Source organism: Brachyhypopomus gauderio, chromosome 1, assembly GCF_052324685.1.
Source record: "Brachyhypopomus gauderio isolate BG-103 chromosome 1, BGAUD_0.2, whole genome shotgun sequence".
Taxonomy (NCBI): Eukaryota; Metazoa; Chordata; class Actinopteri; order Gymnotiformes; family Hypopomidae; genus Brachyhypopomus; species Brachyhypopomus gauderio.
The window spans coordinates 40,363,332-40,389,838 of record NC_135211.1 but is presented as its reverse complement, the minus strand read 5'-3'; the positions used below and the strand labels follow the sequence as shown (position 1 = coordinate 40,389,838).

The window sequence follows — 26,507 nt, the reverse complement described above, 5'->3', positions numbered from 1 at the left end:
CATCTAGATGTGAACCCTTTGTATTTACTTTCATGGAGTCTTCTCTTTACTGTTGACTTAGAGACAGATACACCTACTTCACTGAGAGTGTTCTGGACTTCAGTTGATGTTGTGAACGGGTTCTTCTTCACCAAAGAAAGTATGCGGCAATCATCCACCACTGTTGTCATCCGTGGACGCCCAGGCCTTTTTGAGTTCCCAAGCTCACCAGTCAATTCCTTTTTTCTCAGAAAAAGAGGAGGCTATGCATTACAGAGCTATGATTCCTAAACCCTTTCTCCGATTTGGATGTGGAAACTCTCATATTGCAGCTGGGAGTGTGCACTTTCAGCCCATATTATATATATAATTGTATTTCTGAACAAGTTTTTGTAAACAGCTAAAATAACAAAACTTGTGTCACTGTCCAAATATTTCTGGCCCTAACTGTATGTGTGTGTGTGTAGTGGGTATGAGAGAGATGTATGTATGTGTGTGTCTGTGTGGTGTATATGTGTGTTTGTGTAGTGGGTATGAGAGAGATGTATGTATGTGGTCCTGCGTGTGTGGGGGAGGGGGAGAGACATTCAAAAATAACTCACTCTGTCTCTGCTTCTCATTAGAGGGTTTTCCATCCACCAAGTTTTTGCGCATTTTGAAAATGCGCATGAAAAAAGCTGGATGGAAAAAGTCCAAAATTTGAAAAAGCCCCAAATATCGCAAAAAGATTTTTACGCTAGGAGGAGGTGGAAAAGTTAGACTATCGCATCGCCAAAATTCGGAAAAACTGGATGGATAAACGATGACGTATAAACGATGACGTATCATGCCTCAAGTCATGTGGTTCTGTACATGATCGTGATGTAAAGATGGCAAATGCATACAAAAACAGTTCTGGAGAGAGCAAAAATTGAATTTAACTTCTCCATGTATAGAAAAGAAAAAGAAAAAATGTTTCAAAACCTCAACGTGCAAAAATGCGTAACTGCCAGATGGATGTAAAAACCACTATTGTTTGGCGTCCTCTCACGTGATCTAAAGTTTATTCACATAACTGTAATGAATGGAAACAAGGCTTAATTCGCATTTTTTTCTGCCGAAACTTGGAAATTGCGCATTATTTTTTCGAAAGGTTTGGATGGAAACCCGGCTTGTGTGGAGAAGCCTTGTTTAATCTGATCTGCACTTTCCGATCAAATGCCCGTAGTTTGGGACATCTTTCACTTATCGCTTAACTGACGAGAATGTGGGCAAATATGGAGAAGAAGAAGAAGAAGAAGAAGAAGAAGGAGAAGCCATGGGATAAAAATATAGAAGAATGAGGGATAACAATATAGTGATTTTCAAGCACTATAACTTACAACAATTTACATCATCAGGTTTAAACAGGGAGGCAGACAAGTGACAGTAATAAGCTGTTGGCCCTGAATGAACCGGTTTCTCCCTTCAGAATCACACTGACGTCCATCTGAACTGAGAACAACAAGCACATTGTGCAAGTCAGGGCAATGCATTAAAATTATGCAACTTCACGCCTGGAGTTGAACAGAAAATTGCTGACAATCTCGTAGCTCTGAAGTGCTACATCGTAGTTTGACTTTGAAACGCCAATGATACATTCTATTCTATCTCCACTATTCACATCTGGGTTGTTACCTTTGTATATGTGTATGTGTGTTTGTGTAATGTGTATAAGAGAGATGTGTGTGTGTGTGTCTATGTGGTGTATATGTGTGTTTGTGTAGTGTGTATGAGAGAGATGTATGTGTATGTGTGTGTATGTGTGGCATAGTTAAGAGACAGATATTTGTGTGTGAGTGTGTGGGGGGAGCTACTGGTTGGTATTACTGGTTATGAGACAGATGTATGTATGGGTCTGTGTGGCATAGGTAAGAGACAGATATAGTGCAATGTGTTTAGAGTCTAGTGTGTGTTATGATGCATGGGACAGTATGTGGTGTGTATGAAGGTGTATAGCGTGTATTGTGTGTATGGTAACACTTCTTTAGGTATGTGGTGTGTGTGTGAGAGATGCATGTATGCCTGTGTGTGTTTGTGTGTGTGTGCAAAGTTGTATAGTAACGAAGTAGAACTACTTCACTACTGTACTTAAGTACTAAAATGCTGTATCTGTACTTTACTGGAGTATTATTTTTTTCTCCTACTTCCACTTTTACTTCACTACATATTTTCCATCAGTTTAATACTTTTACTCCAATACATTTTTACATGCTGTATAGTTACTCATTACAATTATATACATGTTAGCTGGCGCTGTCACTGGGTCAAGCGATCAGGCTGTCTCATGAGAAAACTGCGCATGCTCCGGTCGCGTCTCGTTTACTCTGCTGCTGCCTTCACTGAACACGAGCTTCGTAATCTAGGTTCACTTGACATATCGTGACTGCCGCAAGGGTCCGCGCGGCAAAAATTACGCAATCGCGGCGGCTCCGCCAATGTGCGTTGACCACGCGCGTGGCCGCGTCGCGAGGTCGTGCACCTCTCGGTTTTTGTGCGTGCGAAGTTACAAGGTGGAATTCATGCACTTGTATGGCATTTTGAAGGTCCATTTTCAGTATTTTCCAGCACCTTCAGCTTGATTTACATATTTATACAAGTACACATATATACGAAATTATTCCAAATAATTCGCTTTTAGCCTATCTCATTAAAAGAGATGATGCCGTGTTTGGTAACAGCAGAAGAGCGCAGTAAGCACTAGTTAGGTTAGATATCTTAGCTAACTAACCTAATTATGTTCATGGCGTGCTGCAGAATTCACTTAACATTAGCTGGCAATAAAGGTGACGTGCTGACTAATCATGTGTCCATTTTTATAGTGTAGTGTTTTTATAGGGTAAGGACATTTATTGAGGGTAAACGCAGGGCAGTAGGCTCACCCTTAGAATCCAACAGACGGATTTTACATCCAAAATACACCTCGTTTTCTCAGCTAAATGAAGGGGAATTTGTACTTCTGCGTCAAACCTAGGATGTAGCGGGACATAGGTTATCTGTTTTTTGTGTATGAAGTGTTAACCCCAGTTTTAAGTACATACAGAACACTTGTATTTGTGATCTTTGACATCTTTGATTTGTAAGTGATATATAAAAACAATTAATAATCAAACTTTGATGGCTTTCTTTAATTAAGTCAAAACACAATACTTGTACTTTTTACTTTCAGTACTTGAGTAATACATTTTAGACTAAACTACTTGCAATACTTAAGTACAAAAAATGCTGAATACTTCTGTACTTCTACTTAAGTAAAGTTTTTAAAAAACACTTCAACTTCTACTCAAGTCAATTTTTTGATAGAGTACTTGTACTTTTACTCAAGTATGGGTCTCGGATATTTTATACAACACTGTGTGTGTATGAGAGAGGTGTGTGTTTGTGTGTGGGATGTGTATGTAACAGGCGTGTATGTATATGTCTGACTGTGTGGAGTGTGTATGAGAGAGATGTATGTATGTGTTTGTCAGTGTGGTTTATATGTGTGTATGTCGGGTGGGAATGGAGATGTATGTATGTGCCATATTTTTTGTCAATTGAAATTTGTCCTCCGCTGTTTACCCATCTGTGCAGTTAGAATACACACACACACACACTAGTGATTACTAGGGGGCTGTGGATCACAGCTGTGGAGCAGTTGAGATTAGGTGCCTTGCTCAAGGGCACCTCAGTCATGGCCTCAGGTCTGGGAATCGAACCCACGACCCTTTCTTTGCCCCTGAAACAAGCTCGAATAAAGGCTTCGCTATTACAGAGCAGTTCTCAATGAATCTCTGGTACCACGTAACTAACCCCAAGAAAGACTGAATCTTCTTTGCAGAAGGTGTGACTCCATCTGGACACATCAAGTCGTCAGGAGAAACACCAGCAATAGCACTAACTTTAGATGGGTCAGTTGATATTTCCTTGTCACTGACGACGTGGCCAAGAATTTGTACTGAACTCCGTACAAAATGACTTTTCTTTGGTGAAAGCTTCAAATTACTTGTCCTCAATCTCTGGAAGACCAATTCTAACCTTTCAAGGGCCATTCTTTCAGTCTTTGCAAAGACCATGAGGTCGTCAAGGTAACAAAGCAGGGATAAAAAATTTTGGTCACCAGAAATATTTGTCATCATCCTCATAAAGCTGGCAGGTGAGTTGCATAGCCCTTGAGGGACTCTGTTGTACTCGTATAAGCCAATTGGGGTGGTGAAACTTTTTTATCTGCCTTGTGTAGTGGGACATTATAGAAACCAGATGTCAGGTACATAGTATTAAAAAACGAATTTCCACCCAAAGCAGCAAGGCAGTCTTCCTGGTGTGGCAAGGGATAGGAGTCTTTCACTGTTCTGGAATTTAACCAACGGAAATCAGTGCAAACGCGAAGGTCACCATTTTTTTTCCAGCACAAAACAAGAGAGGCAAACTCACTCATTGATTTCCGGAGTATAGCTCTCTCCTTCATGTCACTCAAAACTACACGCAGCTTCTGATAATGGGCTGGTGGGATGCGCCTATATGGCAACCTGAAAGGTCTTTCATCCACAAGGTGTATTTTATGAACAAAGTCATTCACCTTGCCACAGTCAAGGGCTTGTCTAGAGAAAATGACTTCATAGCGAATTACAAGTCTGCACATGTCCAATTTGCACTGCTCTGAAACCTCGCATGAGTCAATATTGACAGTTTCCAGTCCATGCTCTTAAGCTCCTTGCGCAATAAACTGTTGCCATCCTGTGTACTGCAAATGCTTTGGTTACTGGAGGACAGCGTGGGCACACTCTCGTCTGCAAAAAAATCTTCAAGTGCCATACATGGGTAGACGTCCGCTATTTTGGCATTTCGTCTGAGTGTCACAGGTTTATCACTAGTATGAAATATTTTCATTGGCACCCAGCCATCACTCCAAAGAGGAGTGACAACTCTACCGACTAATGTCGTATGCACCCACATGGGATGATACGATTTTTTTTGATAAATTCTTTTTGAGCCTCCCCAATTTAGATACTCATCATATTGTTATTGGGGGCGATTTTAATCTGGTACAGGACATATGGCTAGATAGGTCCTCCCCTAAGCAATCAGTCTTGTCCAAGTCCTCCAATCGGGTTTTAAAGTATTCATCTCAACTTGGTCTGTCAGATCCATGGAGAGTCAGTCACCCGGTAGATAGAGCCTTTTGCTTTTTCTCGGCTGTACATCATACCTACTCTAGGATTGATTTTTTCCTATTGGACAACAAATTACTCTCACATGTCTCCTCATCCTCCTATCACCCAACTATTGTTTCTGACCATGCCCCCATATCCATTGACTTATGTGTTCCTATTAGCAGACCTGACCACATGACTGGAAATTCTGCTCATACATGTTGTCTGATAACGACTTTAAAAAGTTCATATAGATCTCTACTTCTCATGTAACGACTCCCCCGAGGTCAACATCTACTCTCTTTGGGAGGCCTTTAGAGCATATATTCGTGGTCAAATTATTTCATTTGTTTCTCACTCACGGAGGACGAAGAGACTGAGATTGTCAGAGATTTTGGAGGAACTACATAAACTGGAGACTGATTATGCGGTACGCGCATCTCCCTTGCTTAATAAACGGCATCTTCAACTTCACTCAGAGTACGAGGGTTTAATGACCCGGAAGGTTGAAGTACAATTAAGACAGTCCAGGCTACGCTTTTATGAACAGGGTGACAAGGCTGGGAAGCTTCTTGCTCATCAGGTTCGGTCCAATGGAGCTTCTAGATTGATTCCTAGAATCAGATCTCCCTCTGGTGATGTGGTTTCTGACCCTAAGTTAGTTAACCAAATTTTCACAGACTTCTATACTAACCTGTATGCTTCAGTCACGTCCTCTTACTCAGAGCTCCCACTATTTACGATTCATTGCCATTTCCTCAGGCCTCGCCTTCCCAAATCGATGACATGGGTTCCCACATTACTACTCCTGAGATACAGCAAGCTATAGTCTTTGAATTCTGGTAAATCTCCTGGCCCAGATGTGTTTACAATAGAATTTTATAAAGAATTTTCATCCTTTCTCGCTTCTGTTTTGACCAGGGTATATAATGACTCACTTCTCATTGGTCTTCTACCCACATCCATGTCTCGTGCCACCATTTCTCTTCTACTCAAAAAGGACAAAGACCCCACCCTCTGCGCTAGCTACAGACCGATATCTCTTCCTAATGTGGACTTTAAGATCCTGGCCAAGGTTCTTGCCTCTCGTCTTCAGTGGATTCTACCTGACTTAATTGCTCAGGATCAAACTGGTTTCATGCAAGGTAGACATTCATTCTTTAACACTAGAAGGCTGGCCAATATTTTATACTCTCAACCTTCTGACTCTCCAGAGGTTATCATCTCTCTCGATGCAGAGAAGATCTTTGATAGGGTGGAATGGCACTATTTGTTTTTAGCTTTGGAAAAATTTGGATGCTGCCCTAGGTTTATCTCTTGGATCCGTCTTTTGTATGCAGCTCCAACCGCTTCTGTTCTTACTAACGGCACTATCTCTCCCTCCTTTCCTCTCCAGCGTGGAACACGTCAGGGCTGTTCTCTTTCACCTTTGCTGTTCAATTTGCAGTTGGAACCCCTGGCTATATGGCTGCGTGAACATCAGGGTTTTGAAGTAATCACACGCTCCAATTTTCACAAATTCTCTTTATATGCTGATGATCTTCTTTTATACGTTTCTAAACCCAGCTCCTCCCTTCCTTCAGTACTGTCTATCCTTCAACAATTTGCAATCAATGGACAATAAAAAACACCCACTACACACAGAACTCCAAAACAAAGGAGTAAGTTCAGTGACAGACTTCTGTCTCTTAAGTGCTCCACTGAGAGACTCAGGACGTCTTTTGTTCCTCATGCGATCAGACTTTATAATGCAAGCAGGTAGATAAACTGGCCATGTGTGTTCAAACATGGAGCAACTTGGGGCACTACAGGCGGACTATGAATCATTTGTGTCTAATTAATGTTAATATTCTACACCTATTTCATGTGTGCAATCTAAATGTGCAATATTTCTATTGTGTGTAATGTTATTGCTGCTGAATGCTACTGAGAACTTAATTTCCTTCGGGATTAATAAAGTACCTATTCTATTCTATTCTATTCTATTTGGTAGTGTGTCTGGTTATAAATTGAATTTCCAGAAAAGTGAGCTTTTTCTGGTCAATTCAGCTGCTCAGTCGCTTCCCTTATCCTCCTTTCCTTTTAGGGTCGCTCATAGAAAATTCAGATATTTGGGCATTACATTTATGCACTCATTTAATGATTTACTGGGAGAAAATTTTATCCCTCTGCTTGACAAAACTATATCAGACCTGGATAGATGGACATCATTACCCTTATCACTGATCAGCCGTATTAGTTTAATTAAAATGAACGTGCTACCAAAATTCTTATACCTGTTTCAGCATATCCCTATCTTAATTAACAAAGCATTTTTTAATAAACTTGATAGCGCACTGACTCCCTTTATTTGGTGTAACAAACCTGCCCATCTGAAAAGGGCATCACTTCAACTTCGGAAGACTGATGGGGGACTGGCCTTACCTAATTTTCGGCATTACTATAGAGCTTGCAATATACATAAATTAATCTGTTGGAGTGGGGGTGGGTCTTCCATTGACTGTCCACTGTGGACACAACTTGAGCTGTCCTCATCTCAATATTCCCTTAACTCCATAATTTGTTCCCAGCTTCCCGTCCCTACTAAATGGCTCCCGGCCAATCTGGTTGTCCGGGATTCCATCAGGATCTGGTTCCAGTTCAGGAAGTGTTTAGGCTTACACAGCAGAGTAAAAGCAGAAGAGGCTAGTTTTATTTTTAAAAAAAGTACTGACGAATTTTAATGTGTTTCAGGTTTGAAATGTGCTGGAATTTAGGCTAAAGTACTTGAAAATGCTTGAAATTTTAACTACTTCGTTTCACAACAAATAGCTGTCTGACTGAACAGTTCTCTTTACGTTAACAAATACGAGTCTCTTATAATTCCAGGACGAAACATGAGAGAATGTGAAGACGTTAAGATTGGGTGTTTTGAACCTCTCGAATTGTTTCAGTTTAACTCAGTGGTTCCCAAACTTTTTCTGCCGTGCCCCCCTTTAGTAGATGAGAATATTTTTGCGCCCCCCCTACACCCCCCCCCCCCCCCCCCCCCCATATTGACTAGGGATGTGTTGAAAACTTACAAAAACAATAGGTTCACAACTTTGGTCAAACATGAAAAAAATTAACTGCAAGAAACATTTTAAATGGTTCAAGAATTCTAAATGTAATTTAAAATAAATAAGGAGATGAAATAAGAGAAACAGCAATACATATGCGGCTAGTTTGCAAGCGCAGACATCACGCAGAGCACAAAGCATGTAACGGCCAGAAATATGTGTACTGTCTCTTTAAGGGAGCGAGTTGAGCGTGCGTATGGAATATTGTTTTTTTAGCTTTCCGCCGTAGACCGAGTCAGACCACTGCTCTTTAATTTATTTCTGTAAGTAACGCATTAAATGAGCTTTGGACAACTCACCAGTTCATGTATGAACAGTGAAGTATTGCTGGAGCCCAGGTTTATTTTGGTCAACCAGCAAATAAACGGACTAAGTGGAATACCACCAGCGCGAGTATTAGGGTTGAACTAACTCCGAAAAGCAAGCAATACAAGCATATAATTAGAGTGAATAGATCTGTTTTTATGGATCGGTCACATTGTCCCCGATACCCGATCTAGAATTTTTTCAGATATTAATATCGGAATCGGTGCATCCCTAATATTGACACATGTGCACGTTTTACTTTCAAGCTCCGCGCCCCCCCTGCAATAGCTCCGCGCCCCACCTAGGGGGCGCGCCCCCCACTTTGGGAACCACTGGTTAAACTAATGATAAATTAGCTTTTTAATCACATTATTTAATGGTTGTTTATTTTCAAAACGCCCAATCTTAACATTTCAAAACTTCTCTCAGCATAAGGGAAAAAACTGAGCTTACTAGTCAGTGACACCTTGAATTTATTACTCAAATAAAATTCTACCACGCTGCGACAACACAGGCCCAGACGAAACTTGCAGCAGAACCAGTTGTAGTGATGATGGTGAAAGGAGGAGTCACGGCACCACTGTAACCCCCTTCTTCTGGTCCCTCAATAAAGTGAACACCACAATTGGTTGGTTCTGCATCTTTACTGTTTGGGTACAGCCAGAGAAAATACAGCAGTCAGTCAGTGCTATGCTTCTCCACTCTCTCAGCCTTTCAGAAGCGAAACCAGACTGACTCACAGTAATTACAACAGTACTAAACAGTAATAAACAGCTCAAGTTGGTTGTACAACGAAACAGAAGAAACAAGGGGAATGCTATTCAATGTGAAATACTACACAAAACAAAAGAAGGACAATACAGCATAAGTACCTGTGAAGTTGTATTAGCCTAATGTAGAGATCAGACCACATGGAACACACAGCTAGCAGAACTAGCTATGGTCGAAGAAATAATTACGTCTCATGACCCCTTTTTTATAATACATCAAAAGTAGTATTAGTAAAATTAAGCATACACTTTGTATCATTTTATTAATCGTTCTATTAACATTAATTATTGTCTGGATGTAACGAAACTAGTTGAATAGAGAAGAAAAGACACACGAGCCTACCGTACCCTTTCAGCAGCGAAACCAGACTGAACCGGATATGGTAGGAGGCCGCACTATAAAATGGGCTATACTCTCTCTGACCAGTAGATGTCACTGTGTACCCATATAAACATATACGCGTGTTTCTAATTTTGTGGAATTATATGAACACGGGTTTATATAAAATAAACTGTTATTTATTTTTTAAATGTGCGTATGCATGTGTGGGGGGAGGCATACAAAATTAACTGTCACTCTGTCACTGCTTCTTTGTGCGGAGAAGCCTTGTTTAATCTGATCTGCACTTTCCGATCAAATGCCCGTAGTTCGGGACATATTTCACTTATTGCTTAACTGAAGAGATTGTGGGCATATATGGAGAAGAAGAAGAATAAGAAGCTGTGGGATAAAAATATAGAAGAATGAGTGATAACAATATAGTGATTTTCAAGCACTATAATTTACAACAATTTACAGGAGCAGGTTTAACACTAGGACTCCCACCACACGTTTTTTTCCTGGCCTCCACCAGGGGGCAGTTATTCTGGGGACATTTGCATTCCATTAGGCCACCCTTTGTTATGCACATGCAGCCACTTATAGGTAGACGGGGAGTGGGTGATGGTGTGAACTATGTGGATTCATTGACTCAGATGGAGAACAAAAAACCCTGGCCTCCCTTTGGGGAGACTGAGGGAGATTGTATGTGGGTGTATATATGTGTGTAGGTGTGTGTATAGGTACATATGTGAGTGTGTTGCACATATGGGAGGAATGTGTGTGGGTGTATATGTGTGTGAGGGTGTATACACGTGTGTGTGGGTGGACACCACATTTTAGGCTGTTGTAGTCGGTGATTGTGTAAGGCACCTCTTCCAGAGGACCATTTCTTCTGGACCTGCGTATTCCCACCTCCACCCCCCACACATACAAACACACACACACACACACACACACACACACACACACACACACACACACGCAGGCATGTTACCCAGAGGTTGACGAGGTGGGCCTGCTGCCATGGTTCACCCGTCTCCTCACCACTGTCTGTCCCTCAGTTTTTACTGTATTTTAGACATTGAGGGCTTTTGAGGGGACGGTGTGGATGAACACTGACCAGTGGCTGACCATGAACACTGACCCTCTTTTCTCTGTATGGTCCACCTAACCCCAATTATTTTTATTACTCTTGTACTGTATTTTACAGAATTGTTTTCTTTTGATTCTTACATAAAAATAAAGTTGTACTCCAAAGATGAGGGGGGGGGGGGGGGGGGGGGGCAAAAAAAGAGTAGTGACTCTGAAATCTCTTCTGGTAAGATTGTTGTTGTGTTTTTGGAAGAGACACTGTAAAAAGTACCATCTTGATAAGTTAAAATTGCTCAAGATTATTATTCTATTTCAAGTAGCTGAGGGTTTTTTGTATAAATTTGTGTAAAAATATCTTTACCTATTGGCAGTTTTCAAAAGACAAAAACTACTGTGTAACGTGGCTTGCGCCACGGAGCGAGGAGACAGACACAAATGCAGAGATGAGCGAGATTTAATACGGGGAATACCAAAAGCAGAGTCGATAACACAGGCAGGGGTCATAACGTATATCCGAACACGAAACACGAACTGACATAACTAAGGACTAGGAAAACAAAACACGGGTAAAACGTAGAATAACTGAAACAAACAGATAACACAGGGCAACTGGGCAGCAAACGGGGAGTACTCACGAACAACAGGATGACTGGAATGAACAGAGAAACACGAAAGCATGGGTAACAGGAACGCGATCAACAGAATGAACAAAGCACAAACCATCTGAGCAGACAAACAAAACCATGGATACTAGACAGGGGGAATACTGGGACTTTTATACAATGACATTTAACGAGGGACAGGTGATAACAATGACAAGGGGGCGTGGCAATACACAAGGGAATCACAAGATAACCGAGTGGGGCGGGAACAACAGGCACGGGACACAGACATGAGGGAACTCGGAGTGACAGCTACGAGAGGGGGGCATGGTCATACGTGACATACTGAAAATAAGGAAAAAAAATCAGTGCCATTTTGAATAATCAATATGCCACTTATATGCCACTATAATTCAAATATTATGTTTGTGTCTATTTATTTTAACCTTTCACTAATCAAATCTCAAACATATGGTCCTGAGATGAGCAGACTTCTTGCAAGAGAGCTTGCAGTCTCATGAGGCAGCCAAAGGTGTGTATTGAAAGGTGTGTCAACAGCAACCACCCACAGCTGACACACGCCTCTTTTACATAACAATGGAGGTAAGAAGGGCTTATCACACCTACCAACTCCTGTCGTTTGACATAAGTTGGGAGTGAAAGGTATTTCTGTCAAAAGTGGGGGGCTTGGGAGTTAAAGGTATTTCTGTCTAAAGCAGGGGGCTTGGTAGTTCTAGTTTAAACAGGGAGGCAGACAAGTGACAGTAATAAGCTGTTGGCCCTGAATGAACTGGTTTCTCCCTTCAGAATCACACTGAAGTCCATCTGAACTGAGAACAACAAGCACCTTTTGCAAGTCTGGGCAATGCATTAAAATTATGCAACTTGACAACTGGAGTTGTTCTTTAAATTACTGAACAGACAATTGCTGACAATATCGTAGCTCAGAAGTGCTCATATATCTCATAGTTCGACTTAGAAACGCAAATGATACATTCTATTCATCTCCACTATTCACATATGGGTTGATACCTTTGTGTCTGTGCTTTACAATAACAGAAATAAAGTAATTACAATAAACCTACAGTTAAGCACAGCTAGGTAATATAAACAATAAAGAAATAAACAAAGGAAATTCAGTGTATTTCGTAAACAAATCAGCAAGAGTCTGTGATGTCTTTCATTGACTCTCATCATAGTTACTGAAGCTCTAAAAAAAAAAAAATTATTTAGGTCTCTGACCATTTATCTTACATTTTGTCTTTCCTGATATTAACTGTGTTTGCGTGCATGATTGAACATGTGCCACTCACCAAGCCCATTTCTCCAGAAGCCCCACCCACTTCATCAGACCCTGCCCACTTTGTCAGATCCACCCACTCTATCTGCTGTTTAAGAGACCATGCAGTGTACTTTTTTCCAGCCTCTATTCACAACGTTCTTGTAAGTATGTCTGCTGTTCTTAGGGGAGTGGTGCATGTCATTTAAAATTCGTAGTGTATTACAGATAAACCAGACATTATTGCTAATTATACTAGTCCTATTGTCGTGTATTTATACATAATGTCTGATGAGGCCAAAATACATATTGTACATTTATTGTCTTTGGGTTTTTTAGGTTTGTATTAAGAGCAAGATCATGTCATACCTGGCTGACCTCCACATTATCGGTGGGAATGGAGGTAGTGAGTTTACCTTCGATGGTACTGGCAGTGGATCCACCCTGACAAAGCTGTGGGTGTGGGCCGGAGGGTGGCAGATCAAAGCCATTAAGGTGTGGCTTTCTAATGGGCAGAACAAAGAGTTTGGAAATCCTGATGGGAAATTTCAGGAATTTACATTTGAAGACGGAGAGCATTTTACTTCCCTGTCACTGTGGGGAAATGGAGCTGGAACACGTCTGGGTGGTATGAAGTTCAAGACCAACAAGTCCCGAGAGTTTTCTGCATATATGACAGACTGGGGCCTGAAAACAGAATATCCAATTGATGTTGGTTCTGGAATCTGCATGGGAGTCACAGGGCGATCAGGTTCAGACCTTGACTGCTTAGGCTTCATGTTCATTAACACCATCAAGTCTACTGTGTTAACTGATGTGAATTATACCACACTACATGATGTGATACCCAAGGTGGCTGTTGAGGAACTCAAATCCATGACTTACACCAACAATACTAGTGAGATGCAAGAGTACAAAATAGAATCCTCAAAAACAGTCACCAAAAAGTCTTCCTGGTCTGTGACCAATAAGATTGAATTCAACTACCACTGTGAAGTGAAGGCAGGCATTCCTGAGGTTGCTGAAGTAAGTGCTGGGTATGGTTTTACAGTGGGAGTTGAAAGCAATTTTGGTTTAGAGAACTCTGAAGAGAAAACAGAGCTGTTCTCTTTCCCTGTCAAAGTTCCTCCAGGGAAAACAGTAACTGTAAAAATCACAATTGGCAGAGTCACTGTTGATCTACCTTACAAAGGCACAGTGCAGATTACCTGCTTCAATGACAGTGTTTTGCAGTTTCCGGTCAGTGGGACCTACAAGGGGGTCACTTACACTGATGCAAAAACAGTTATTAAGGAGTGAGTGAATCAGCAAAACACTTGTCTGGTTCTTTCTGTTATCCTTGTAAGGGCTTTGTGAGCTTTGCTTGCACACACAAAAATTATATTTGTCAGAGGTTCTTTATATAAAGATGTACCATGGTGGTGGGGTAATGAAACATATACTGGCCTGAGATAAATTTAAATCCAAACGCTAAAACCACATAATTGTTAATCTTTTAAAGCAGGTGTCTGACTTTGTGACATTTAAGTGTTTTTTTACTGTATTACTTTATATCAATAAAAAATCTTTGGCATTGCGCGTGACTCATTTTAACACCAAAGTTTCTAAATCTCATTTGGTGGTTGAGAGTTGTGCAGGATTAGTTGACAGGGATTTATTAGTCAGTACCAAAACCTGCAGCAGGAACCCATGTGTCCTTTACTGCAGACAGTATGAGCTGTATGAGTTGTGTGAAATCAGGTGATTATTCTTGTATACCAAACGTTTTAAAGAGGTCATCTTTACTTTCTGTAGTCCACGAGTCAAGGGAACTAAATTGAATTACTAAATGATCAGGAGGTATAAGGTCGGTGCAACACTGAGACAACATAATACAAACACAGAGACCTGAGAATAACAAGCAACACATGCAAGTCTGGGCATTAAAGTGACTCAAATCAATCCAGGCAGGCTGTCATGCCTCGGTTGGGAAACACTGAGATGAGACTGTCACGCCCGGAGCGTGGCGAAGGACGAGACAGAACTCCTTGCTTCAACGGACGTAACATTTTAATGATAACACAAATAGCGCAAACAGCGCACGTAAAACAAGTCTTCTTACACAGACACATATGACTCAGACAACGACAAGCACAGGACACTGCGCGAATGCACATTAAGTAGACAAACCACATCAACCCCACGTGATGACGAGACGAGCCACACGTGAAATGAATCAGCACAAGACGCACCCGCACCCACGGAGATCCACAGACGCAGACGAGTAGACGCAGACGACGTAAACACACGCTCAAAAGGAGGGGTCGGGTCCTCAACGTGACAGACTCCCCCACCAAGGACACTACCCGTCCCGGGGTGCCAACAGGACCGAGTGCCCCAAACCCACATCGATGGGCGGATCCGACGCGCTCAGCCCTGTGTCTGGGAGATGACCGCCCTCGGTGGAGAGTCTGCCACGAACCACCTAGAACACCCTCCCTGGGAAGACCGGGGAAAACATGTTAGACAAACACAACGGCACGTTGACAAACACAAACTGGAACATTAACAGACAGAGGTACGAAAGGGAATAGGGGATAATTTAGACACATGGGAACAAATACGAACACTGGGACAGACAAACATGAAATTGGCGCCAGGAGGAGAGCAGCAAGGGGAGGGAAACTGGGAGCTGCTGGTGCTGCGGTGGGCGGTCCTCCTCCTGCCCTCGCTGCAAACCCTCCACCGGATGCAGCGCGGCTGGCGAACGCGCCAGATGCAGCATGACTAGTCCCTCCCCTCGGTGGGCCATACGGGAGTCCCCCTTCGCCTCGCGATTTCCCTCCGGACCCGGCAGTGGGAGTGTCTTCCTCCTCCTCCATCGCCTCCTCACTGCCACGGCTCCAGCTCATGGGCTGCTCCGGGCTGCCACCCCGGGAACAGTCCATATCGCTACCCTGGGAGCGCTCGGGGGATGAGCCCACCTCAGGACTCCTCCTCCCCTTCACCGTCCCGGTGGAGAGCTCAGAAGGAGTTGGACTCTCTTCCTCCTCCATGTAGGACCCATCGTCTGCGCGCCCGGAGCCACCCGAGCACATGGACGGAGGGTAGTCTTCTTCTTCCTACTCTTCCTCACCGTAGTCCACGGTGGGGGCGGAGCACACGGAGGGCGGGCGGTCTTCCTCCTCCTCCTCCGGCGAAGGACGAGACAGAACTCCTTGCTTCAATGGATGTAACGTTTTAATGATAACACAAATAGCGCAAACAGCGCATGTAAAACAAGTCTTCTTACACAGACACATATGACTCAGACAACGACAAGCACAGGACACTGCGCGAATGCACATTAAGTAGACAAACCACATCAACCCCACGTGATGACGAGACGAGCCACAGGTGAGATGAATCAGCAAAAGACGTAACCGCACCCACGGAGATCCACAGACGCAGACGAGTAGACGCAGACGACGTAAACACACGCCCAAAATGAGGGCTCGGCGTCCTCAACATGACAGAGACAACGTTTCATAGTGTTTGGGGAAGACATGGATATAAATCAGGATATTAAACAGTTTCTTAAAAATAAAAATGAGGCACTCAAAAAACAAAAAAACTTCACAAAATGGTGGAGTATGAGATCTATACCCAACAGGTGAACTCAGATATTGTGTAGAAACCCAGATGAAATCAGGTATAGACCTGTCATAAGCATGGAAAGACACTGCAGACCAGTCTTTGCTCATAGGGTGGCAATATGCAGCCAGCACAATTCTCGAGGCACATAAAATGCTCCACTGAACTACATCTGCGCTAGCAGACACTGAAGCAAATACATACATATCACATTGTCATAATTACGCACCGAAAATGCTTTTACAACCTGCCTCACAGAATAAGGCACTAACGCTTAAATAGACAGGCTACCTCTTTGAAAGCAGTAAATAAATAAAAATATTAATAAAAATGTAAAAAATAAACACCTGGTTACAAAAAGACTCAGTCCCTCTAATACTATACACACTGTGTCATGTGATACCGATTTGTGGTACTGGTACTGGTTGCGGGCGGCATGGTAGTATGGTGATTAGCACTGTCTCCTCACAGCAAGGCAGTCTGGGTTTGATTCTTGGTCTGGGCTGCTCTGTGTGGAGATTGTATGTTCTCCCTGTGTCTGTGTGGGTTTTCTCCACGTACTCCGGTTTCCTCCCACAGTCCAAAGACATGCATGGTAGGTTCAGGTGGTAGTGATCGATCCATGTGTGTGTTGCCCGTGTGTGTGTGTGTGTGTGTGTATGTGTTGGGCATGTGGTGGACTGGTGTACCTGCCTTCACCCGGAGATGCTCCAGCCCCCTGTGACCCCGACTAGTGGGATTAAGCAGTCTACAGCCTATAAAGTACAATGTGGATATTTCTGAATAATTCATCATTTTAATAAAGAATTATATATGATTTAACTCTGGTCTGACTCTTTGTTTTACAACGAGTGAGCAATTTCATTATGGTTTAATTATTTATATAAAAGCACTTGTTTCATATGAGCTCACTTATCCTTACGGTGGTTCATTTTCTGTAATTGCAGATCTATTTTCCATTATTGTAGAGTTTCAATCATTATTTTATCAATACGAGAGCATCATTGGCTTATTTACCTCATTTGTCATCTGTCAATATTTTACACTTAAATGCATTTGAGTTAGCGTGGCATGACTTCACATGCAGGAATTTGTTTATACATATTACATCCTAAATGCTGTTTTCATAGTGTAATAGTGTGCACTATTTGTCACATTACAGCCCCGGACCACTCCCCTTGGGGGTGTGTTTATGTAGTCTGTGTCCGTGTTTGTACATTTGGGGGTGTGGTTGTGTGTGTGTGTGTGGGTATGTGTGTTCACCCATGTCATTAGTCATAACTTGTTTCACGCGTTGGTTGTTAGTTAAAGTGTATAAAGTGTGTGCGTCTGTAATGTCTTGTACTCGTCTTTGTCAGAGTCATACACCTATATGTGAGTTGATGTCCATTGTGCGCTGACTGCGCTTTTCACAAAATAAAACAAAACGTTTGTATTTTCGTTCTGAAGCTGCCTCGTTTGTCAACACGCACTTAGCGTCACACTATTGAATTGGTCCAAATAGTGTTGCATTTGTATTGAGAAAGGACAAGCCAACATTAAAGCTCACGGCCAAATAAAATGTGTCAAAAACCACAAGGACATTTTAGGCTGCAGGGAGTGTGAGGGAGGGAGAGAGACACAAATATTCCAACTAATCTTCTTTATTAATGGTGAAATGACGACGAGATGAAAGATTGTTCAGCTCTGAACGTAAAGAACCACAAGACTGACAGAGTCTGTGAACAGAAATGTAAATGCATTAAAGTTACACAACTGAAATACAATGTGAGTGCAGTGTTGGAGCATAATTAAGGTGTTTAATAATTAATTATGCAGCAGTGACTGTGTAAGGTGTAATGTTGGAGTGACTTTGTAAGGTGTAATGGAGTGACTGTGCAATGTTGGTGTCATTGTGTAAGGTGTAATGTTGGTGTAATTGTGTAAGGTGTAGTGTTGGTGTGACTGTGTATGGATTTGCTTAATAACTCCATGAAAGGAGATGTAAATGGTTTAAAGTTTGTTACACCTGGCTCCTCCCTGGCTGTGTATTATCTTAGTTTATGTATCCTACGTGTTCGGTTTCCCTGGTTCAGATCGGTGTGTGTTTTACATGGTCTTTGGTTCAGTCTTATCTGGTTGTGTTTCATGTTTAATCCAGTATCAGTTATACTGCCTTGTGTTATATGATTTGTTCTTTGTGTGTGTTCATTGTTCTTATGTGATTATTATAAATATAGTTGTTTTGAGTTTAATCTGGTATTTGCTGTGTTCTTAAAATGTGATTATTCTGTAGTACTCTGTGTCAGTTTGTTCTGTAACATGCCTCGTAAATCTCTAGTTCCCCATACAAGCACGACACGGCTAACCAGTGAGGTTAGTATGTTTAGCTTCGAGGCACAAGTGTGTCTGCCCCATGATTGCACAACAACTGCATGTGGGGAAAAACACACTTTTGGCGGTGGAGTCAGGACCTCCCCCTAATATGTTAATTTTGTGTTCTTTATAAACTTCTAGAAGTGCTTTGTACTGTGTTTTTGAACCTTTAGTTGAATTTTGCATGTAGTGGCACTTTTGTGTCACCAGGTGGCAAAACAGGTGGCGCGAAAGTACGAGGGTGCGCACCGAGAGAAGAGTTTAATAACTCCGCTGCGTGAAGCCAGTTTGATCGGTTGAGAGGCAATAAAATCACCTGAAAATGACAGAGCTTTCGTCTTCTTCTTAAAAGTGCAACACCCAGCATTACAAAATTAATATTTAAATGGATTAAGGTTATGCTTTTCCAATAATGGGGATGTAACTGGATTAATGTTACACAACTCCAATTACGAATGTTAAATGGATTAAAGTTACCCAAATCTACAAATAGAGATGTAAATGGATTTGGCTAGAGTTCATGAAAAAAAGTATGCTGACCTGACACTTCAATATCTTTACTGTTTGCTAAAAAGTATGAATGTCTGTTCACAGTGATGTAGATGGATGGGCCATAAGACTGTAGAGTTCACATGGGAAGACAGATAAACTCTGGGTGAAATATGGATGTCTCAGTTCAAACGGCAAGTGTGGACAGATACACGATGGTGGTCTCTCTCTGTTCTTGTATGCTGTACACTTGTCTTTCATTGACTCTGACCAAACCATTACTGATGCACCCAATCATTGATTTAATTGATTTAATTCAAGGAGCCAAGTCTGTGGCCATTATTCTTGAATTTTGTCTGACTTTCCAGATATTAACTGTGTTAGTCATGACTGAACATGTCCCACTCACCAAACCCGATCCTGGAACAGGCAAATTGAGCTGGAACACGTCTGGGCACCATTGAGGTCAACACCAATCGCTCCCGGGTGTTTTACGTATGCTGGTTGTCAGTCACTCACAAAAGAATGTCCAGTATGTAAGAGAATTTATGACCTTTTGTCAGAACACTATGACATTCAGTTCAGTCCCTTATCTGTGTATCTACTCTTCAGTTAAAACCTCTCTCTCTCCCTCTCTCTCTCTCTCTCTCTCTGTCTTCCTGTATTTTTCCACTACCCCTAGATCCAGTCTACTGAACCTCCTCTCCTGATAAGCAGAACATCAATCATACATGTTTTATTATTCTTACCCAGTTGTGTTAAGATACATCTTTTTCATTCTGTATTTAACTATATGTATTATTATTGTGGTGGAAATCATGATGTTAGACCAGAGGTGGAAAGAGTACTGAAAAATTGTAATTGAGTAAAAGTATCATTACTTTGCCTAAAATCTACTCAGAGTAAAAGTAAAATTACCCATCTCGAAATTTACTCGTAAAAGAATTTACTTGTAAAAGTACAAAATTACTTCATTTAAAATGTAATTTGAGTAAAAGTTACTTAGTTACTTTCAGTTATTTAATGCATGGATGAATCATGAACCAAATTCAGCACAAGTTGTTTTAATCGATTTCAAAGTGTATTTAAGTGCACATCCACACTTGCAAAAAGATCAGCTGGGCTCAGGAACATACTTCCTCACAGCACAAGGACAATCACAACCCGTAATATAGAGTGCAAACAATTTTCGGTCCTATTGTCCAACGGACAACACTATGATAAGAATAAAGAAATTTAAATTACAAATTATTCAAAAGACAAAATGCACGTAAAATTAAGTGCCCACAAGATGCCACAAATCAAACTAAAATGCAACAGGATTCCACTACTCACAATAAAATGCCCACAGGATCCCACATTAAAAATTAAAAAATGCTCATAGGATCCCATAATTTAAAAGTAAGTGCTCACAGGATCCAACTATTCAAAATACAGTGCCCACCGGATCCTACTAGTCACAATAAAATGCCCACAGGTTGCCACAACTCAAAATAAAATATAAAATGACCACAGGATCCCACATCTCAAAATAAAACAAAATGCGAACAGGATTCCACTATTTAAAACGCTCACAGGATCCACTTATTCAAAATACAGTGCCCACAGGATTCCACTTTTCACAATAAAATGTCCACAGGATCCCACAGAACCTGATAGATAGAAGATTTAAAGATAGAACAATCTCATCCTTTTGGAACAAAAGTGCACCAGATTACGACCTGATTATGAGACAATGGAAAGGGCGTGCGCAAGGCAAGGCCACGCAATTAGCCTTCAGTTCTGGGACTCAGAATTTAAAATTTCTGGCCGCATTTAATTTTTCACCATCAATATTTTTTTACTCAGTAATGTGAGGGCGTTTGTCATGTGGTCCAGCCCCCCCCTGTCAGTCTTGTCTTTTGTTTTGTCCTCTGTGTGTTTGAGGGTCTTTTATTTTGACACTTCCTAGTTGTTTCTGTTTTCACATCCCTGCCGTGTTCCCTGCCCCTCGTTATCACCTTCAGGTGTGTCTTGTTGTGTCCCTTGTTTAGTCGATGTATTTAAGTCCTGTGTTTGGTCTCTGTGGTTGTGGTTTATTGTAGATCGTAAGTCAAACGTTGTATGTTATCAGTTGTAAACTCTAGGTCTGTTGTTCTAGTTGTGAGTAGTGGTTGTGTTCAGTTTGTTCTAGTCCTCTGTGTCTTCTTGGGTTATCATTCTTGGCATTGTTTGGTCCTTGTATGGGTCGTGTGTAGTGGGTTAGTGTAGCTTGTGTCGTAGAAATTTTCTAATAAATGGATGAGGACTCAGACGTGGTTAAAATGATCGATTTAATAAGACAAAAATCACGCAGACATGAGAGTCTCATTCAAGCATGACACTCTGAAGGAAGAGGGCAGTCCTCTTCCCTTTTATACACAGTTCAATAGTTCTAACAGGCAAGTTATTATTAGCACAGCATGTACCAAAACACAGGTATCCAGCAGGCTACTTTTACCTAACGTGTGTGTATCTCCTAATATGGACTCTCCTAGAGTTAGTGGAAGAAACTGGTGTATCAATGGAATGCAAAGACAGCTGAATCCCAGGATAGTGGACTAGTGACACTCAGTTGACAAAGTGCTCTGACCTTCTGCACTTTGCCTGACCTTGGCCATAGTATGGAACACATGAGCTAAACCTGGTTACACTGAATCACACTAAGTCAGTATGTAGTCCTTCTGCTTAGCCAAAATGGACAAATACTAACTCATAAGTATTATAATAATCTCTAAACATAATCTAATCAATGATAATTAATCAATAATCAATAATTTCTGTCACACTTCCCCCCTTTGATTCTGTGTAATCATCAAAAAGAGAGAATAAATCATCAATTCTATAGAATATCAACTTAAGTCAGGTCCTAGAGTCAGTTAAGCTGCTCAAGGCCATCCAGGCACCAGGTCATCCCAGTTATCTTCATTAAACATCCTCTTCAAAGAGTCTGCTACACTAGTTTCCTCCTCACGCAAGGCCATCTGAAAATGCTGACGCATAAGGCCAGTAAGCCATGACGAACAGCAAGACAAAATACAAGGCAATAAACACAACAACAAAATGATTATTACAATTGGCAAAATCATAGTTAACATCCAATGTCCCCATGGGCCTAGCCCTAAAGTAGTCCACTCAAACCAAGAATCATCAGCTTCTACTGGTTCTTGAACCTCTGTCTCCATGTGATCAATTAAATCAGTAACATTATCGTAGTAACCTGAAATGCTAAAACAACATGAAACATTGATTTTCTTACACACACCTCCTTCCTTTGCAAGGAGGAGATCTAAAGCTAATCTATTCTGGATTACTACCTGTCTAATTTCTTTCACCTCTTTGTTTAATAGGTCCAGGGCTTTCTCAGTACGAGAAGCCAAAGTCAGAACTTGCCATGCAAGTCCATTGACCCTATTTATAGTCGCAGCAGATCCTTCCCCAAGGAACAATGACCAACCCACAGCAACCGCTGGGGTAGACCACGGGTTTGCTAACGTGTAACCTTTAAACTTACCAGGGATCCCCTCCAGTGAGGCATCCCGTGGGACACGATTTGGCGAACTGAAAACTGACTCCTGTTGAATGATATCTTCTCTCAGGTAGAGCAGAATAGGTCTTCTCTCCGCATGCCCACATCATCGCCCCTTCTGTTACTGGGTTTACGATGCCATTACAAGAGGTGAAACTCCATTTTGCAGAGGAGTTATTTAATCTAATGGTACATGTTGATCCATCTCTGGATGTCGCTACAAAATCAACCTGACACTTGGTGTGTCCTATCCATGGATCACCTTTCAAAGCCCCCTCTGAGCAGAGGCACCACTCTCCCTCAACAGGGGTGGTGTCAAATGTCATGTTGCGAATGCCGGCTCGTGACACCTCATCATTCGGTTCACAGTTGTCATTCCTATGATCTACACTTGCAACATTATCACCTACCCAAGCTGGAACCTTTGATCAGCTCGGAAGTCTTTGATCAGCACCCAGTCTCCTGGCTGGAACTCGTGCAGTGGGTTCTCTGACACCTCAGGCAGCACCGCCTTCACCTGCTTAGACACATCAGAAAGAGACTTGTGCAGAATCACACAGTACTGCAGCAGTGGCTCATTTATCAAGTGTGTGTCCCAGTCGGGCGGCCCAACCCCCGTGTTTGGAGGCCTTCCAAACACAATCTCAAAGGCTGATAAGCCTGTGTGAACTTGGGGCCTAGTGCGGCTCTGCCACAAAACCAGGGGCAGACACTTTACCCAGTTCAACCCTGTTTCCTGAGTTAATTTAGAAAGCCCCATTTTAATTGTGCCATTAGCTCTCTCCACTGCACCTGCGCTAGATGGGTGATAACTGCAATGCTTTCTCATGTCTACACCCAAGTACTTAGTTAATTCTTTTAACCCTTCGTGTACGAAAGGAGTGCCATTGTCACTTGACACCCTCCTGGGTAAACCCCAGCGTGGAATAATTTCTCTCAGTAACAACCTTGCTACAGTTTCTGAATCCTGCTTCGAAGTGGGGAAAGCCTCCGTCCATTTGCTAAACATACACGCACACACACACAAGCATGTATTTCTTCCCTTCAACAGGTGTTAGTTCAACAAAATCAATTTGCCAGTGTTGAAACGGTTCGGTGGGAGGCGGGTGTCCGGCAGGTGCATGCTTCGTCCTGTTATCCCTCTGTGGAGTGTTCTGTGCACAAACCAGACATCGTGAACAAAAATTTTGGGTTAGTGAGGTTATTCCTGGTGCGTGCCAATGTCTTGTTATCAGTAATACAATCCCTCCCTTGCACATGTGAGCTTTCCCATGTGCAATTTCAATCAGGCCTCTCATGTAGGCTGTAGGGAGACACGGCTTACCTGTTCCTGTGTGTATCCACACTCCCCCCAATATTTTGCACCCTCCCTTTGCCCACTTTTGCTTCTCTTTCACTGTAGCTTGTGTTTGAATAGCTCTAGTTGTGAGAGGTGTGTCTTCAGCATCGCTGTGATCTGCCACCATCATTTGTGTGTGTGGAGCCTGTGAGGCTGTGTGCGGCACATTTAATAATAGCAATTTGTGATGGCAGTTGCACGGCCTCCAACAGGTCTGAGACTAATTGGTGGTTTTTTATCTTTGACCCTGAGCTGGTCAGGAACTGTCTATGCTTCCAAATGGCTCCAAAATCATGCACTACCCCCCATGCATACCTGGAGTCGGTCCAGATGTTTACAGTTTGCCCCTCAGCTAGCCGACACGCTCTAGTGAGGGCTATCAGTTCAGCTGCTTGTGAGTAGTGAGAAGGGAGCAAATTTGTTTCCAAAACCTCTGTGTGTATGACTATAGCATAGGCTACTCTGTTAACACCTTGATCGTCTCTCTTAGCAGAGCCGTCAACAAACAGTTCTAACTCAGCATTGTGCAAAGGCTCCTCTTTAAGATCTATTCGTGGTGTCACAGCTGTTTCCAGCACCTGCTGGCAGTCATGAGGCTCTCCCTCCTCCTCTGTGGGAAGGAGAGTGGACGGGTTTAAAATTGTACACCGCTTCACAGTAATGTTTGGCATGTCCAGTAATGCTGTGTGATATCTTAACCACCTCTGTGTGGATAAATGTGCTACTCTCTGGTCCTGTAAGATTCGAGAAACAGCATGAGGGACCAATAGTGTAAGTTGAGCATACCCCACAATGTCTCTAGATGCTACCAGTGCTTTTTCTGCAGCAGCTATCGCACGCACGCAAAGGGGCAGCCCAGCTGCCACGGGGTCTAATTTCCCTGAAAAGTAGGCTACAGGCCTCTGCCTGTCACCGTGAACTTGAGTCAAAATGCTTGTCATGTATGCTCCCTTTACATCAACTGTCTGTTCAAATGGCTTTTGGGGGTCTGGTATCCCCAGAGCAGGCATGACCTGAAGTAATTCTTTAAGTGATTCAAATGCTGAATGGGCCTCCTCAGTCCATTTTAACCTAGTTGAATTAGACTCTTTTGTGGGCAAAATCTGTCTTAGTGGGCCCTCATGTTCAGCATACGACGGGATGAACGTGCGGCAATATGAGCACATACCTAAAAAGGATAAGAGTTGTTTTTTAGTTATAGGTCTAGGTATCTTTAAAATAGCCTCTATCCGATCTCTAGACAGAGAGCGAGTTTCTTTTGAAATGTCATGACCCAAGAAGTGCACTTTTTGTCGACAGTATTGCAATTTTTGCTTAGGGACCTTGTGGCCTTCCCTTGCTAGATGATGTAGCAATGCCACTTTGGCCTCTTTGCACCCTTTTTTTGTGTTCCCACAAATTAGAATATCGTCAACGTATTGCAACAGCGCAGTCCCCTCTGGGAGCTCCAGAGAGGCCAGGCTGTCTCGCAGCGCTGCATTGTAGATGGTAGGCGACTCACAATAGCCTTGACACAAACGGGTAAATGTGTATGTTTTTCCTTCGAAGGAAAATGCAAACCAGTACTGGCTATCTGGATGTACAGGGACACTAAAGAATGCATTTGCTAGGTCCACTACACTGAACCACTGGCTATCTGGGGGAATCTGGGAGAGAATGGTGTGAGGATTCGGTACTTCTGGGGCTGTCATCCCTGTCATTCCAATTTTCAGATCGGTCATATAGGTTGTAATAATTTGATGTGAAGTCTGAATATTAGTTAAAAACTTAGGGCGGACTATTTTCTTATGATTTAATTTAACCCGGGGCACAGACACAGTCTCAATCCTATGGGATCTTGGTGACGTCTCTAAGCAGCTCGCAGACAGACGGTTTAGCCCGTTAGTCTGCGGCCTGGTCGCGACTCTGGTTAGTCAGCAGCTCCTAGTGCTACTCTGCCGACTAACTAACAGACTACGGGCTATGCTGCAAGATAACAGGGCAGGGCCATCCCGGGTGGGGTGGACACCGTCCCTGCCTAAAAGACCAGGCTTGCCCTCGAACTCTTCCCAATTATTAATAAAGCCCACTTGATTTTCTGAACACCACTTGGACATCCAGCGGTTTAGCGACATGAGCCTGCTGTACTGCTCATCACCGCGCCGCATTGGGGCCAGAGCAGATTACGGCATCGGACATCGTCTGGGCTAATTTAACCACCTCTTTAACATTAGCCTTAGTCACTTCTGACTGCCGCAGACGTATATCGTTGGCCCCTACATGTATAACTATCCTAGAGAATCGTTTATGGGCTAACAGTCTAAGGTTGCCACTAATGTCCGGCGCTCTGGCTCCCGATGAACAACTAACTGTAACCGCTGGAGCCCCTACAGGAATAGCGACTTTCACGTGCCGAACTATAGAGTCTCCTATGACCAGAGTCTCCTCAGCGGGTGTAACACTGAGCGGGGCGAACCTATTGGACACGTGAACCGGGGAGTGGTGCTCTGGTGGGCTAGCGCTGGCGTTAGCGGTAGCTGCAGCCCTCGCTCTCCGACTACGCCGCCGAGACGTCACCCGAGGTCACT

General features: G+C 42.6%; 1 protein-coding gene across 1 annotated transcript; it reads left to right on the top strand.

Moving 5' to 3' along the window:
* The first annotated feature begins 12,667 nt into the window (after positions 1–12,667).
* LOC143520543 (aerolysin-like protein) lies at positions 12,668–14,174 on the top strand. Its single transcript, XM_077013570.1, has 2 exons — positions 12,668–12,762; positions 12,938–14,174. The coding sequence occupies exon 2, from the start codon at positions 12,959–12,961 to the stop codon at positions 13,895–13,897; it is 939 nt and encodes a 312-aa protein (XP_076869685.1). The 5' UTR covers positions 12,668–12,762; positions 12,938–12,958; the 3' UTR covers positions 13,898–14,174.
* The last annotated feature ends 12,333 nt before the right edge of the window (positions 14,175–26,507 follow it).

Coding starts and splice junctions, on each gene's coding strand:
- LOC143520543 (XM_077013570.1), top strand. CDS start 12,959: ATGTCATACCTGGCTGACCTCCACATTATCGGTGGGAATGGAGGTAGT.